Below are 18746 nucleotides of genomic sequence, written 5' to 3' on the forward strand. Positions count from 1 at the left end.
CCCTCCATACATGAACCACCGTCACATTTTCCAGTTGCCTTGTCACACTTAGTTGTACAGTGACATATTGGGTGCATCCTGAACCGTACTTTCCAGCTGGACAGTCTGCAGGGATGAACATCCAACATGTACCTTGAAATGATGCATTAATTAACTTCCTGTTGTTACCTTTATGTGACTCAGAATTTTAGCGAAGCTTGCAGCTATGCTTCTGTTTTTAATTGAGATTGCCTTTTACGAATTATCGCTCTAACAGTGATCGCCCGATTTGTAATCAAACTATATCATTACGCATGATCTTCAAAATCTACAAACTTAAACTTCCGCCAAACGTTGGAACAGTTAGCTTTGTCTGATATTATACCCGATGGTTGAAATGCAGAATGAGGAAAGATTTAATTACCAAAGGGAATGGGTTCAGGCATGCGCATGCGGTTTCTGTTCTCACACAACTGACATTCTATCACATTATCATAAATTTAGAAGAATTTCAAGAAATAGCATTCAACACTTGGTGGTGAACGAAGCATAAATGAAACATATAGATTCTCCTATCTTTAACACACATTGTCGTAAATCCGATGTCTCTTTATGGTATCGTATGCTTACAATCACGATTCTTACATGACATTGTCAAGTGGAAATAAAGCTCTGTGCATAAACTCACTATATTATTCCTGAATCCTCTTGACAGAAACCACGACGGTGAATGTATATTTTTAGTTATCTATGCAATGCAAGCGTTTGAAGTACTTTGTGACATCATGATGGCGAGCTGTTACTTGTTACAGCTATCAAAATTTTCACAATTGTGACAAGCAGCTACTGAGTGATATTGGCGGCTCGAATTTTTCTCTCTGTTAATTATGTCGTGTGTTTCTTTCCTTTTCAGGTTCTATTTCGTTGAAAGATTGTGAGCGGCAGAATAAAGAAAGCCGGCGCAAATTACACAAAGTGATTTATTGCAAAAACGCTGGGTACATGTACGAAAACATGGCATACTGAGGAGGTGGTTTTTTCCATTGCATTCTAAACGGATCACAGAGTTATAATAATAGGAATCAAATATGCTCTACTTATTACATATCTGCAAACAACAATTGTGTGAATAAAGGAAGAATAAATAGTCATTCAATAAATCATGAATGAATGAACAATAAATAAATAAATAAATAAATAAATAAATAAATAAATAAATAAATAAATAAATAAATAAATAAATAAGAAAAAGGTCGATTAATTGATTTATGAAAGATATGAGAAAGAGAGCTTTTTGTTGGTAAAAGAAATGGAAAATTTGATTACGTCAAATATAGATATAATGACTGCAAACCGATAAAATGAACCATTCTTTCACGAAATGCCAAGAATCATGCTGAATTAGTAGATGCGTGATGAAACAATAGTATGTTAATTCTTGTGAATTGTTCCAGTACAGATTATGTTGGAGGAAGATATACAGGCCTGGTATCGTGCTATTGTTGTATCTTTAATGAACGATTTTACAGAAATCAAAGTAGGGTTGTTACCTGTTGCACAGTCTAATCCTCCGTAAGACGCACTGCATGAACACCCATATGGATCAGAAATACAGTACATTGTTTTACGACAAGCATCCACACTGCGACTAGAACATCTCTGTCCACATTCAATGCCCCATTTGTTCTTCCCACACGCTGCATATTGAAGATTGCCATGGTTAGTTATTCTATCGTTAATTTCTACCTGCCCTATACTTGTCATATTTATAGCGACACAGCTAGTGACCGAATTTCTGTCACTTACTAAGGTATCACAACCCTAGTAATTCTAGAGTGCAAGTGGCGTGGCTTGAAAGAAACGTAAAGTAACCTTCTAAACTCATTTTAAAACAGTCTTACATAGAATTCACAAAGAGATTCTTTTTCGAACGCTCATTATTTCAAAGGTTTGTTGGTCTGCTGCTTTAGTATTTATGTGTAAATCAAAAATGTAATTTTCCTCACAGAGATAACATGTGATGGAGTGGAAAATTTAAATTTCTCAATTTCAAATATCACAACATTCTACGCAATTTCTTTCTTAAGATGCAAACTTGAGTGGTGACCCGTGATTTGTATTTGTGACCATAAAGAGAGTAATGAATTGAAACATTTTAGCCACATATTACCAGAAACACTTCAATTAATCAGAAGGTCACGAGATCGCGATTGTTTGCAACCTATATTTACCATTTTCACATTGCTGTCCCTTAAATCCAGGTGGACAAATACACTTCCCAGTCTCAGATTTGCATACACCTCCGTTGTAACATATTGGACATGTTTTCAAGCAGTCGGTGGCTCCCATTTACCGTGGGACAATCTGAAGAACAATCACTAGTTTATTTAAACATCTGAGTTAAACTGGTGTTTACCACAATCAAACGATCGACTCAAACGATCTTTAAAGTTAAAATACAAACGATTTAAGGATTTTAAATATTCTTTGAAAAAGCAAAGCCAACAAACAATGAAACATTACCATTGCTCTCAATGTTAAGAAACATATATGCAAGAAAATAAACCTGGCTTAATTTCATCGTTATCCCTTACTGTCCGCTCATTCCCATATATATATATATTTGACTTTATGAAAAGAGTTTATTATCACACATAGAAGCATATGAAAAAGAATCAATGTAAACACACGCTGTTGATCAAAATCAAACATACCTCGAACGATAAGTCTCATGAATCCGTGTTTTCCTTCCTTGCGTTGTGAATCATCAACGTAACATTCATAAATTCCAGCATCGCTAGACTTTGCATGAAGCACGTTGGATACTATAGTGACCTTTCCATTCAGGTTTCTCTGTTCCATTATATCTCAATTTCAACGAGGCTTCATTCAATGACGTCATCATGGTCAATGTTACGTCATCTCCCCATCCTACCGTCACAGTTTGTCTCTCTGGTTTGATTTCAGCTGCAATAAAATTGAGTCTGGGTAATATTGTATGATGACTCAATATATAATCCTGAACCAGATACAGGTTCACATTTGGGCGATTGATAAATTGTTGCATCGATAAAATGTACATGTGGGAATATGTACATCCGATGTGCGGATGAAAATTGTCAGTGGTGGGAAGAAGGCAGTGGGGAGCTTGAACTGTCGTAGGGAGTGTGGAGAGGGCAGACCATATCGAAACTGAAGGGCGAGGACATCATAATTCACGGGGAGGGTATGTTTTTGTATATGCTGATGGGAGGGCAGTTACTAAAAGCTTCACTTCCCCTTTAAATTATAAGGTCAAGGTAAAATCTGTATATCAGCTTAAAAATAGGTTTTGTGGTGATTTTGTAAATTGACAGAACTTACTAGTTGGCTGCACATGCAGATACATACTAATTGTCAAGGATTTTTCATATTCCTTCATTATAAAATCACTAAAATCATATTGCCTGAGTGAGAAGATTTGACAACAAAGTTCATTGTAAACCTCATCCTAAACAAAACACGATGCAGCCGAACAAACAAAATTGATCTAAGTGTATTAGTATTCACATTTAATGACAGTGACCTTCATAGATGTTGAAAGAACCCAAAAAATTGAAAAGGGTTGAGAAGACGATTGGATACGTCATCATGCGAGCCTGTCAGTGACCTGACAATAGGGGTGTAAGGTCAAGACAGACGTAGATGAGTAGAAATGAGATAGCCTTAAGTCAACATAACAATTATGACAGTTTACCTAACACGGTCTCTAAACCAGAGATTCGTTATTATAGGCATCGCTTTTACAATTCTTACTAAGCTGGTTAACCTTTACAACGAACCACACTTATCGTTTTCTTTTTCTTTTTGACTAGACTTGCCCCAAGTCACCTGACTTTTCTCGCCAGCAGTTACTGGCTGGCCCATCGTCCGCTTGCATTGGGAGCATACACCTGCCCCGGACAAGGGACCTTGACAAGCGAAGATGTGGCTGGCCAAGCATATGGGCCAGTGCGTGACCCCATGATTTGCGCAACAGTCTACCACTAACGCGCGCGACAGTCTGCTAAAGTTTACTCCGTCAATTTATCTAGCTGTCTTCGATATTTATGGCTCACAGACTTGGACCAAGTCCATTTTGACAGATTCATTGATTTATGTCAGGTTACTGAAAAATATGCTCAAGTAGAGTTATCTCTAATGTTCAGACGTGAAAAAGATATGCCTAGAGCTGGAGAGGTCGAGTAGTTTGTTTACGTGTTGTCAATCAATACAAACATTAAGTTGATTCTAAGGGACCATTAACAAAGACGAATAAACCTTTAACACGATTGGAACTAAATTGGGATAATTGGATTGGCAGAATTTCTCAAGAATTTTAGAAATTTCTCTAATTTTACACCATATTTGCTTACCATCTTTAAAATTTTATACACAATTTACGATGCTGTTGAAATCTTATGAGTAAGAATCAGTGCATGATAGTATCTAATGCAATATTGTTCAAAACATATGAACAATATTCACATTTGAATGAAAATATGAGAGTTTGTCTGTAGTTTCTTCATTACTGAAACACTAGTAATAATGTCAGTTTGTCATTTTTCCTCGACCAAAATGATTCTTTTCGATTGATTTACAGTTAAGTCAGTCAGGGTCTTTTAAAATGTGCCCTGACTCAATTTTATGTTTATGAAGCCTTAAATTCATGAAAAAGTCAGGGGCATTTCAAATATGCCCTGACTCAAAATACGTCAATTAGAGAAATTTTAAGCATTTTGTCTCCTTTCTTCAGTAAATTTACACAAAAATGAACTTATTTTCATAAAAATGAATCCGATGAAAGAGGTATGCAATAATCGTTGTGTTTTCGTTGTTTTGTCCGATGAGAACAATATTTCAAATTTTACACTATTTTATCATTTTGTAACATTTCAGCTGTAAAAATTTTGATTTCGTTACATTTTCCTAATAATTACTCTCATCCAATTTTCCCAAATTAGTTCCAATCGTGTTCTTTGCTATAAATTTCACTCGCTGTTGGTCTACTCTACCTTCTTCAGCACAAATGATAAGAGAAGTGCTAGTTCGGTGTAATTAAGGCAAGGCTAAACCCTGTACAGGGCCCTTTTGGTAATTTTTTGATGTGTTATAAAATTGATCTGAAGGAAGCCTTCATCGTCATAATGTCCTGCTACTTTGCTTTTCAGAAAGTGTAGACATCTTTGTGATTTAGAGCCATTAAAGTAATTTGACCAAGTTAATTGCTTCCATTTTGACTTGTCCTTGAATCTGGCATTTTATATCCAAGGTACGGATGGAGTAAAGGTGATGAGTATGTTTAGGGAAATACTCGTTATATTGACATAACTAAGAGGAATTTTAATACGTCATTTATCCTAAACAGAAGTGTTCTCAAAACCCGCAATTGATATCTTTTACAGATAATTTAGCTATTTAGCACTTTCGCGGCTTACATCAGTTCTAGAGGTGATTCGCATAAATTACGACCGAGGAAGTTTGAAAAGGTACTCCCGGTTGCGAATAGTAAAATTTGATCCATATAAGCCCGAATGTAAAAATAACTTTCCTGAGAAGCTGAAATATTAAATTGGTATTTCAGTTCATATTTTAAAATGATTGTAGACGCGCCAAAAATAACACTAAAAAGGAAGCAATTGAGTATGAGTCTTATTCTAAAGTTATTGTATAACTACTCACCTACTAAGCTTTAAACTTTGTAGATTATGGAACATTTAGTCGAAAGTTAAGAAAAATTCTGAATATTTACCATCCTTTGTCACCAAAACTGTTTGCAGTCGTTCAGTTTCACCTCCAGCACTGGCCTCGCAGTAATACACCCCTGGTCTACTGGCTCCCGATGGTAAATTCAGTCTTCTAGCAAATCCGTACACATTTCTGTAAGTAACGCCTTCTGGTAGGTCGTCTCCTGTCCCTGTGTCAATAACTCTGCCATACTGAAACTTCGAACCTACAGTTTTCCTACTAGTACCCGCTGAATATCCTCCGATGAATGTTGACCCAGATAAACTCGGCGTCGCTTGTAAACTGAAGAATGATATGTCCAGCCTGGCAGCTTAGTGAGTAATATAAATCACAGTATTAATGAGCAATATCGATAAATTTTAATATATAAATGTCAATAGTCTACATGAAAAATACAGTGTATTATTTAAAATGTAGTGTATTATTATTTCATTGATATGTCGAGGAGAAGCTGGAGAATTCATGAGGCAAAACGTATAGGGTTATAGACTTTCGGAGAGTGAATATCTTTTGATTCTCTGCTAATCGACAATTAACTTGCTTAAAGTCATTCTAAAGCGTTTAGAGAAAATGAAGTCCCGTCGCCTTTTCTTGTTAAATCAAAACTTTAATATTTCCCACACACTGAAAACCAGTAGGGCCAGTAGGGGCCAATTAGATTTCAAATATTGGTGATATTGGTGATTTGAAATAAATTTCAAATATTGGTGATTTTACGGAAATAACCTCTGCACTCTACTGTAATCCCTGTCGTTTGTGTTCTGATTATGAAGAGGATATGCTAAATATTTCCGTTGCAAAACATGACAGAACTGAGAACTTTCATTTCAGACATGTATAAACCTTAAAAGTGCAAGTAAATTATCTACCCCGACCAGGTTTCATTTTTTAAACTGTAACAAATCTTATATCAGGTATAATTAATTCTCATGCCTGAATTATTGTTCTTCTAAAACAATAAGGGAAAGAGAAGACTTAAAAAAGGCAAGTGTGAGAAAGAATCGAAGCGTTAGTGAATTCATTATGATACACTCAGAATAGACTTTAATATCGCGATGGAGCAAATACACTAGTTATCAATAAAAACAGACACAGTAAAGCATGCTTTGGTATGGTTCCGTAGCCCTGCCACTCGCTGGCTGGTGGTTGTATAGGCCCCACTCCCCATACAACCATGCACCTGACAGAAAGTGGTAGGAGCCCTGCCACTCCCTTGCTGGTGGTTGTATGGGCAGACACTGTATGTGGTAATAAATCTCCTATCGATCTATCATCTTCAGCCTGTACAACCAGAAATGGCGAAAAGAATTACTCCAACACTGATCAAAAAGTCATTGCAAAATCAAAACCGGTTGAACAGTTGACAGGAAATTATGTATAGGATAAAGCCGAGTACGAGGGCTCTTCTGGTATATAAAGTCCAACCCAACGATAAAATGTCGAGGCCGCAGGCCTCGACATTTTATCGTAGGGTTGGACTTTATATACCAGAAGAGCCCGAGTACGAGGGTTTTATCCGACTTAAAAACTATCGCCCCTAACTGATATATTTCGTTTTCAATGTGTTTACGTCAACCGTCCCCTTTGTCAATGTAACATGTTTAGGATATGAATTAAAACTTTATTTGTGAAATAGCCTTCCAATGTAATGGAACATCCTATAAATGCCCTAGGTCACATTATATAAATGCCCTAGGGCACAGCAGATTTTGTGTTGCAGCTTGTTTCCGCTGTGTTACCAAATTTGAATATTAAAACGTACCAGATGTCTACAGAATATGACATGTTCACTTTTGATTGGACAGTACTTTACTACGGCGCTGTCATTCGTTTCTGGACTTTGGTGACCAAGGCTTTACGAGTACATAAAACACCCTGAATTGAGCACTCTGATTGGTCAATCAACAGTAGATAGTTTTTATGCTCTATTGCAGGGACCTAACTCGACTGATCGAGAAAACACTGTAAGTACAACTGCCCCTACAGTAGACATACCATCGACGCCTTCACTACAAGCTGCTTACTCGGATACGTAGGAAATTCCGACAGATAGTGACCCAATGCCTGTCTCATTGCTGCACGTCTCCGATGATTTGTCTGCATGCCAATGCTTTGCTGTGATTCGTCAGTTTAAGTCAGTGTTTTCCGCAAACATGGTGTCCGGTCAAGCGATTCCTTATTTATTTTGTATAGCAATGATGGCAAACATTGTCACAAATAAGCCATCAGTAAGTTGGCAAATACAAGAAAACAACGTGTTATCATCATAGGGAGGGGATAAAAGAAGAGAAATCCCTCTACAATCTATATGCATCCTTTCAATTTTTTTAAGACATGGTATTGACAGATTTATGCTCAGGTCCTGAGGCCAGAACCTCAAAGATGTAAAACCATTACACACAAAATGCATGTTGACCGACTTTCCTTTCATCATCCACATTGCTAACATTCGTGACTGTGTGACGCCAGATCTACAGGATATTCCCATGACCCTTGACCTGGGGAATTATCAAATGAAAATCCAAGTTTATCATGTGTACCTGGTCACTCACAATGCCGCAGGGTAACAACGGGGTGCTCTTGTCCTCGACGCAGAATTGTATTTGTTTAGTATTGGCATTCAAATTTGAATAACAATCTTTTCATTCTGATCAGATGCAAATTACATGCAATGAATGAGATGATAGATATATTTCAATACAATATTTTGTAAAATTACATGACTTTGTTCTCATCAGTACTGACTTAAATTTTTGTAAATATGGAAAGAAATGCCTGGTAACGATTATGTTATTGAAGGTTTCATAAATTGATAATGTTTTGAGGAACCATGTCAGTGTCTAGGTGAAGTGGCGGTCATGCTTACATTAAAACAATATTCAAATAAAACAGAATCCAATGAATTCAGGAGTACCATAAAGTAAATATTTTGCCGTCAATTTCATCGTATTTACGTCCAAAGCATACTCTGTTTGAAGTTGCACTCACTTTTTCAGTTTGCTTTCAGTAATTTTAAAAAAATCTCTTTATCTTATACACCGCAATGTCATTCTGTAGAATTATCTTACTTTCACATTATTCTTGGATATCTGCCAATTTTTTTTCACATAAGGAATCGACTTTCTCTTTGATTGCCTACCAATTATGACTATATAGTGTTGTGCCACTATGTAAATGTACTAATTTTTCTATTCAGTGTGAACCTAATGAATGTAACATGTGTGTTGCTGAAACGTTGGTGTGAAATAAGGCCTTTTGAAGACTTGAGACAGGTCGATCTGTGTTTAACTAAAACAATTCTTCAGTGTCATAGGTCAGTATCGTTCATGCGGCGTTTTTATTGAGAAACATCTTGGCTGTGAGATGCACTTTCCGTATCTCTCAGTTTGGAAATTATATCTCGTTATACAAAAGCAAGAACACCATACATCTACCATCCTCTATACACATTTCTCTTCTTTAAACTGAATCAAGTAAACTATACGTAGTTACCTATTTCCACTTGATGTGTAAATGCCGATAAAAATGAAAGGTAAGTACAAACATCAACCTTGAAGGTTTAAACTTACACTTTTGTCTTTGTCATTTCTACGAATCATACTACCTACAGCGTCTGGTCATTCCACGTTTCCTTTTCCTTAAGTTTAGATCGATTCAAAGAACGGAACTACTTTAATACTTGATTACCTTTCATTTTGTGACATTGACAAAGCAAGGAAACTGTGCATGCCTGCACTCTCTAAATATTGTAAGTTGTTTGAATACCTCATACGTGCCAATGATTTCCTAAAACACGTCGTTTCACTTAATCCTTGAATTAGCACGTTATGTTTTATCATACAAGAAACAATTTTGAAACTATAAGTAACACTCGGTCTGTTTCCTCTGACATCGACACCCTGACACCTCGATTTTGTATGCGGCCTTCTTCTTGTCAAAATAATAGAGATTTCAAATCACAGCTCGTGCGGTTTTGACTATTAGTCCAGTCAATCTAAGCCAAAAAAGGGGTTAAACCTAGGACTAATTGCAACAGAAATTATTTCTTCACCATGCATTTTGGAAAGGTCCTAGAAATAACATACTAAAAGTATAATAAAATCTAAGGGGTGCAACAGTGCCTAATTTGCATAAATGTAAAGGGGGCTCATGGGTATAAAATTCTCGCTGATAGATGGTTTCTACTTAAAATATGTGGCTAAACATGATTTTGATACAGGTGTTTTGGCTTATTTGCCTCCTTTTGGTCTAGGCAATGTTGTTGAAAATATTTTGTCGTCATACGAAATATTCCTCATTTGCATAAATCAAATATGGCCGCCACAACACTTCACTTTTCTTAGTTATTCTCGAATTAATAACTATTTTTAAGCTACTACTGACAGCAATACAATAATATTTTCACATTGTATTTTAGATAAGTCCTAGAATAACATACAAAAAGCTAGTACAATCTAGAATTGTAAACAGCGCCTAATTTGCATAGATGTAAAAAGATTATGGGTACGAACTTAGTGCTGATAGAATATTTCTGCTAAAAATAATTGGCTAAACATGATATGTTATGCAGGTTTTTTGGCTTATTTGCCTTGTTTTTTGTTTAGGTAATGTTGAGAAAATATCTAGTCGTCATAGATATATACCTAATTTGCATAAATCCAATATGGCCGCCACAACCTTCACTTTTCTTTGTATTTTTCCCAATTAATAACTATTTTTATGCTACTTCTGACAGCAATAGAATTATTTATCCGCTGTGTATTTCAGAGAAGTCCTACAATGACATACTAAAAGCCTCGTACAATCTAGAAATGTGACAATCTAGAAATGTTAACAATGCCTAATTTGCGTACATGTAAAAAGATTATGGTTACAAACTAGGTGCTGATAGAATGTTGCTACTAAAAATATTCGGCTAAACATGATATATGCCGGTTTTGGGATTAATTGCCTTGTTTTTGGTTCAGGCAATGTTGATTAAAATATTTTGTCGTCATAGAAATATTCCTCACTTGCATAAAGCCAATATGGCCGCCACAACACTTCACTTTTCTTTGTATGTCCCTAATTAATAACTATATAAGATACTTCAGACAGCAATAGAATTAATCTTTCTTTGTGTATTTTAGAGAGGTCCTAGAATGACATACTAAAAGTCCAATACAATCTAAGAGGTATAACATTACCTAATTTGTATAGATATAAACGGATAATGGGAGCAATACATTCACTGATAAAAGAAATATGCATATTGAATTGAGAAAAATGCGACATTATGTTCAAGTAATGTATGCATTTATCTTAATTTTTGTCCAGGCAATATTTTGAATACATTTTATCGGTGAGAAATATTCCTAATTTGCCTAAATCAAGTATGGCTGCCACTGCATTTCACTTAAAATTATCTTTAATCTACACAACAAGTAGTTTTCCACTCTGTATGGAATGTATAGAATGACAAACAAAATGACTATTAAGAGGGGAGACAGTGCATAATTTGAATAAATATAAAACTTAGAAAAGGGAACAAAATCGTTGCTGTTAATAGATTTCTTAAAAATATACTCAGCAAATTGATTCAAGCAATTTGATTATTTAATGTACTTTTTGTGTTTGTAGGCAATGCATAAATCATTTAAGATTCCTCATTTTACATAACTGCAATGTGCCCCTCATAACACTTTACTTTTCCCTTTTTGACCTATAGGATAAATGACTATATATAATGTTAAAAAAACAACGGAGATCATTAGAACTAAATTTTAATAGGGTCATGGAAGTTACATATCGCAAATTTAAAGGCCCGTGTTGGCCACAGATTTTCTCATCAGAAAATTTACCCACCAGATTACAATTTCAATAGAAAACAAAAGGCTATTACACCTCAATCATTCTCTTACAGACTAGAACAAAGGCGATCCCAGGGATCGCGAAAAGTGCATTTAATGAAGTTGTGCATAAGACAGCTAATTTACCCAAATGCTAAATGGGTCATAGATGCTATACAAACCTGGTGCTGAAAACTATTTACGAAAGTGATTTAAGAGATAAGCTGACATTGTAATGACTATGTAACATCATTTTTTGTTTTTAGTTCAGGGAATGTTTTCAAATATATCTTACAGCGATAAAAAAATTCTTATTTGCATTTGTCCAATAAGTCAACCATGTTTTCTAATTGGAACATGAATTATTTCTTCACCTTAAATACTTAAAAGGTCCAAGAAAGGTATATTCAAAGTCTAATACAATCTACATTGTGCAAAGGGCTAATTTTAAAAGATTTTATAGGAAATGCCTACACTGTATTAAATGTAATAATTGAAACTTGAAATGTTTTACAATATCGTAAAGAGAGATTGGAAGTTTTTACTAACATTGCTAATATATTTTACCTATTTTTGAACGATTCCTCATGTGCATAAATCCTACATGATGACCATTAAAATAATTTTCTTTAATTTTTCAAATTGACGTCAACTTATTTTAATTAATTATGTTATCAGTAAAATGAGAAGTTACATTAAGAGACACTACTTGTTAAAGTTATTTAATACTTTAAATTCTTCCTATCGAAAGATGTCCATTTTAGAACTTGAATGAACATTTTGCTCAGTACAAAGAATTGACATGGTTAATTATTTTCTGTGTATTTTAACTCATTGTAATGATTATATACTAATAGGGCCTACAGAATGAAAAGCCCTGTAGAAATAAACAATGATTGATTCGTATAGTTCAGTTCAATTATCTAGCGAATTTGCATAATGTCAATTTCGAATTTCTTAATGCATACCAAAATGCTTGGCCAAATAACCAACACTTTGTACTAAGCGAGGCTGAAGAAAATTTGTGTTTCAGCTCTATTTTCTTTTATTTTCACCCTTACCCGTATTACTAATATAGATTAAGTGTTGGTAAAATGTAATTAAAGACCAGGCTGTGTGGTTACTGGTTAATCAGATATACTTTTGACTGTGTGCAACTTGCTTGTTCATGCCACATACAGAAATTTATGATAATAATGATAAATAAATTATAATGATTATGATGATATAGAGGTACAATTGTTATACTATACTGCCAATTATCATGAAATATGGATAAGGAAAGCTGTTCCTTTATCAGCTGAAAGACATTACAATAATCAAAGGACACTGCATTTCTCAAAATTTGAAATTTCTGAAAGACAACAATTGAAAATTGATATAAAGTCATATAATGGACTGAAGAGAGAGATTTCCTGTTAATCTTACCGTACACAGCCATAGCATTTGAGGAAAAACAAAAAATCTGTTGACTGAATCATGATAATCTAAATCACTGGTAAAAGCAAATCTAGATACTTTTCATAATGTTACATGGTCTAGCTGCTCTTTCAAATTTTCATGACTGTGAAACAAGAAAATAAAATGTGAAGGGATTTGCACCACAGAAGCTGCCGTTAACGAGTTTATCAATTAGGATATCAAATTTGACATCAAATTATCATAAAATTGGTTATCCTGTATTTTGAACCTTATGGAAGTCTCACCTCAGATTGGCCAGACTCTCAATTCCTTGAGTGATCGATCTTATTGGTAATAATACAAAAGTCTAATAATCTGCAAATGGGAATAACAGCCCCATTAGTGATACTTGCACATCTAAGATCTGATATGATATGATACGCAGTACAATTATATCACCCTATGCGTCACATCTTTTCATTGAGTTGCCCTTCCCCATACTTATGGGTTCTACTATGAACTGCAGCAGCATGAATAACCCCGGAAAAAAAGCAAAATCTAGACTTTCTGTTGTCAATGAAAGGATTCTGGCTGTAAACAAATGAACCACCTACAGGAAATGTAAACAGAGAGGAAGAGGAAGAAATTTTGATATGATAATGACCATCATAATAATTGTCATCACCACTACCATCATGGTGATTCAAATGATGTTCGTATTTATCCTATTTATAGTTTAATAATGAGAAAGATGATTCACAGGCACAACTGTTAAGTCAGGTGAACCATTTATTAGTAACTGAATATTTCCATCGTCATTGAAGATAGTGACCAAAAGCATAAAATATTCCTTCAAAAATTTACTGCAATCGAACATGTTGCAGGAGAAAATGACTGAAAATGACAATTGATGTCAAATTATTGAACACGTCCAATGATTTTTTTTTATGAATAACTTATCGTCGTTAAAGAAAGAAGAATATCCAAAGAAAGAATTCTCATTCCTTTTATTTAAACAGTAATGCTCTGAAACTCTTCTCTTTATTCATTGCATTTCTGAATAACCAGAAAATGTCAATGGAAGCTATTGTAGGCTTATTGTATTCAGAAGACCGTTTGTGTCAATTATGCAAATTAGGCCTTTTGTATTAAAATAATTAGCATGCAAATTAGGTCAACCTCATTTGTTTAAGGTAATTCTTGCAAATCCTAAACAATTTCATAGAGAAAAAATATTGTTTAATATGAGCTTAAACATTCATTTTGTCTGAAATAGTGGAAAAACTGCGAATATATGCAAATTACTTAATTTGCATAATCTTTATTGTTCAAGACATTTAGAAAATAACTTGTTGAACCTTACTAAATTGTGTTGCAATGAAAAAAGACACTTGAATTCAGTTTACATGCCCAAAATGTGAGCATTGCAGTCTTTTTAAAGGCGATATATAGCTAATTTGAATATATGCAAATTTAACCAATTTGCACCCCTTAGATTTTCCTATACTTTTAATATGTCATTAGTGAGACCTTTCTAAAGGGCATGGTGAAGAAATAATTTCTGTTGCAATTAGTCCTAGGTTAAACCCTAATTGACTGGACTATATTGATCGGAAGGCCTATTTATATTTTATGCTGCCGAACGGCTTTCCATTCTAATCGCCCTGTAAAGTTTACTGAATGTTACTTAGATCTTCAGGTAAATCGCTAATCATTGAATAGTGTTATTTAAAACAAGCTATTGCAGCCTCAAAACTGTACTTACGTTCCGTTACATTTATAATACATCTTCATTCGTTCTCATGTATTACGGCTAAAATGTGCCTCAACAGAAACATAACAATTTTGGGCGCTCTTTGCTCAAGGAATACCATTCTCTTTCATAATTACGAACAAATATCAGGGGACCCAAGTATAAACATTTTCGAGACCCAAATAGCCGAAAATTTACCTTTGTTTGGAATCTGTGAATACCCGTATTCCATGAGTTACCTCTACAGGGAAAAGAAAATTTCGATTTTCACAAGACGATGGAAGCTTCATTTGCTCCACAGACCTCGAAATGGGTCCACACAAGCAACAGAACAACAAAATATTGTGACAGTTTTTAGAGTCTGAAAATCTGTGCAATCTATTTTAAAGTTTTAAGTTGACGGAACCTTTTTCAACGGACAACATATTTACAATTAAAATGAAAGGCATTTGTGACGCAGCAAGCAAATAATTGTCAGGCATTGGAAATAGTCATGTTCATGTTATCTGAGTAAAACGACTGAAAATGAAAGTTCCTTAAATTAACGACACGGAAAATTTCAAAGAAAAAAGGAATTCCGCTTTGTGTATGATTTTTGTCTGTGATAAATTGTCTATCAACAGAACACGTCCTGTTTAAAAGATATAAACATTACCATGAAACACATGAAAGTGAAAATTATTGTCTTCAAATAATAAAGAGACAGCATCGTGAAGTTAAGTGAAAGTGTTGTAAAAAGATTTAGACGTTGAATAAAATGACGTATTTCACGATGTAGTGAAAAAACGAGGAATATGTCAATTTGACATTCTGAGATTCTGTCTTTGCCAGTTTAAAAACATTATATTTCATGTTCTCTATGGAAATAGGAAAATTGTTTCAGCTTCATACACACAAAATGCTATCGAAATACAGGATTAAATAATTAAGGTAAAGCAACGACGAAGACACAATGGTCATTTAAATTTTGAAATGATTCGTTGTCTCTACAAATTTTTGAGATGTGTTTGCCGCTGCGGATCGAAAGTATTAAGTGAAAAGATCGTTTTACTTCAATATGCTGTCGAGTCATATTTACTTTTTATGGTACACGGTGGGTATCTACTGTCCTGGATACTGTCGTGTTCACCATGATAAAGTTGACAGATTGACAATCTTAACGCTTCTGAATTTCAAGGCGTGTAAATTGTGGTTTGAATAATGAAACAGCAACAGAAGACTTCAACAAAATTTCACGATTTTCATGAAAAATGTTTTTATCGCCGTAACATCGGATGCCAGAAATACAATGGTTTTGGTGACTCATTTCAACACGCTTGGGATAGATCGCAGAATTGGTAGTCCGGTCATCCTGCATAGAACGTGAAATTGACAATAAAAGAAAAGGAAACGAGATCTGAAAAATGCATAATATATTTAAGGAGTTCTGTTATGATTTTGTTCAGTCATACAATAGGACAATCAAAAGAGAGAAAAATTATCGTCTTTTTGGGTGAATTTTACCAGATATTCTGTTTCTATAGATGGATATTCATCGCAACGTAGCGTCGGAAGAGTCATATGTCATAAACAATGAAGGTTGGGCACTGTGTACGAAGAATTGACCACTTTGTTTTCAATTTTAAGATGTAATTGACTGAAGAACACGACAAAGTGTTTGGACGGTGACTCTGCAACTTAGATCTACATTTCCTGTAATAATGAGTGTTGACGGACGGAATGGTAGCACTTTGAAAGTGCCACCAAGGTCGGGAGAGGAAAATTACAACGGAAAAATAGGAATTCTCATTACGCAGTCGATAACATTCACTGAATATAGTATATCACTTTATACTCTAACACCATGTTACCGAATGATATGTATTTGATGGCCAATCGTAGAACCTTGTATTAATCTAGCCTCAACGTTATCTGCGTTCTACATTGAGTAGCCGTTTCCCCGAAAGCTCCCCTCTCTTCCTGTTATTGAAAAGTCATCTTATATTTCAGTGAGCTGCACAATAGGCCCAGAAGCAATGTACAGTAGTCTGGACAGCCATTTGGCGTGGTGCGCATGCTCTATATCTTGAAATATCGGAACGAGTAAACAGAGTATTGTCTCTTCATAAGAAATGCAGCTTAGAGTTGAAAGTGATAATCGATAATAACTAACAATATCATGACTGCAAAACCACTGACTGATAAAGGTCGAGCAGCATACTGACGAAATATTCCTATATAAAATTTTAAAAAGACACTCCCCAGCCGGTAGCTAATCCTCGAACTATGCCTTCTGTCGCACAACCCCTCTGAATACCATATAGCTGTCTCCCACTAATAATATCAGACGATGTCCCGCCCACTAAAATTGCACATGAACTTCTTTTGCCTGAACACATTCGGTGACTGCATCCGCTAAGGGATTTCTAAATTGTTATGTTTGTGTAATAAGGATGGAGATTGAACAACATTCGAGAATTGGTGAAGCAAAGAATATATTTTTCGCAATTCTAGTGTCAGTGACAATATTTCGGCAACGTGACAATCTGTTAATAGCTTGTTGGACTGCCTGAAATCATTACATTTTCGTCATATCAATGTATGAGAATGCTCATGCGATTTTGTGGCTTCAAACTGTGAAATACAGTTACTGAAGTGATTCGACGCTGAACTGTACCAATGTATGTATAAGTAGCATTGCTTGCACAAAATGCAAACATAGATCTAGGGTCTGCTGGCAAACATTTTTTCACAAAGAAAATATTCTTATGTAGTTATTTACCGGAAAATGAACCATGCAAGTTTTGCAAATATACTCACTATGCAAGCATAATCTACACATGCCCGCAATATCTAATTTACCGTACCTGTGAGCGTTACCGGTAGAAAAACACACAGCAGATGAAGTACAGACATCTTTACCATTGCGCATGCAGTCCTGGTCTGCTGGGGTCCAGCACACACCACTGGGAGGATTTGACTGTTGTAAGGTCAAACGGAACAGCAAAAGGGGCGGCAGAGTAGGAAATCGGATGATCGATAGCAACAAGCCAGCGACTACCTCTACATAATACAAGCGACTTGATTGATCCCCATACATAAAAGGAAATGTCAGTTGAATATGAACCTGCATCAGAATTTCGCAGCAAAGTCTGACAAACGAGTCTTTGATTATCTGTATGTTTATCGACTGTGATCAAGTTATGTGGTATAACATCTTGAAGCAAAATATTTTCTTCGTATTGTACTTTTCGAGAATGACCAGCGTTCTATAGCTTTATATATATATATATATATATATATATATATATATAATATATATATATATATATATTTGAAACTCACCATTCTTAAGGATGAACTACTCTACAGTGATAGCATAGTAATTTTGGCATAACTTTCCCCCTCAAATTCGAGTCATGTCACTGTAAAAAAACAAAAACAAAAACAAACATGAATACAATAGCGAAATCTGCGCCAGCTACTATAATGTTTACGGTATTCCATTACATCGGAAGAAGGGTCGTGCTGATAAGTTTTGACAGAATCTTAAACAGCAGATAAATGATTTATGGTGAACAGTTCTTGACAGAACTTGACTCCCAATTCATGGAGGGGAGTGGCGTCAGTGCTTTCCAGCAACGACTTCATGTCCTTCTTACAAATGAACATATTTTTAGAATATTCAGAACGCAAACTGGTTTACGACCAATAAAATTAACGGCATGGTACACCCTGTGCATAACCATTATATAGTCTAGTAGAAACGAATTAGAAAACTGAAGGAGAAAACACCTAGGTTTAAAACATAGGGCCAAAGTTCCTTAAGCTACTATAGACATGGATACAAAATTCAGTATTTCCTGACTGTATGAAATTATCTCACTAAGGTCATCCTAGGGACCTGTAAACCAAATATTAAAGCTGTCTGACCAGCAGTTTTGAAAAAAACAAGTGACCCAACAGTTGACAGAGCTCTGCTGTGTTATGTAGAGAATAACTTTTGTGACACATGTATTGATGAAGAAGGTGGATATCTT

General features: G+C 35.1%; 1 protein-coding gene and 1 long non-coding RNA gene across 2 annotated transcripts; both read right to left on the reverse strand.

Moving 5' to 3' along the window:
- Positions 1–2: 2 nt before the first annotated feature.
- On the reverse strand, positions 3–2309 carry LOC139137984 (uncharacterized). Its single transcript, XR_011553524.1, has 3 exons — positions 2211–2309; positions 1530–1676; positions 3–105 (listed from the first exon to the last, which is right to left on the reverse strand). It is a non-coding gene; the product is annotated as an uncharacterized lncRNA (long non-coding RNA).
- A 452-nt stretch (positions 2310–2761) lies between these two features.
- Positions 2762–17678, reverse strand: LOC139137986 (uncharacterized). The gene is made up of 3 exons (XM_070706210.1): positions 17574–17678; positions 5750–6055; positions 2762–2946 (listed from the first exon to the last, which is right to left on the reverse strand). The coding sequence occupies exons 1-3, from the start codon at positions 17629–17631 to the stop codon at positions 2777–2779; spliced, it is 534 nt and encodes a 177-aa protein (XP_070562311.1). The 5' UTR covers positions 17632–17678; the 3' UTR covers positions 2762–2776.
- Positions 17679–18746: the final 1068 nt, after the last annotated feature.

The sequence above is a fragment of the Ptychodera flava genome, chromosome 8 (assembly GCF_041260155.1).
Source record: "Ptychodera flava strain L36383 chromosome 8, AS_Pfla_20210202, whole genome shotgun sequence".
In the NCBI taxonomy this organism is placed as follows: Eukaryota; Metazoa; Hemichordata; class Enteropneusta; family Ptychoderidae; genus Ptychodera; species Ptychodera flava.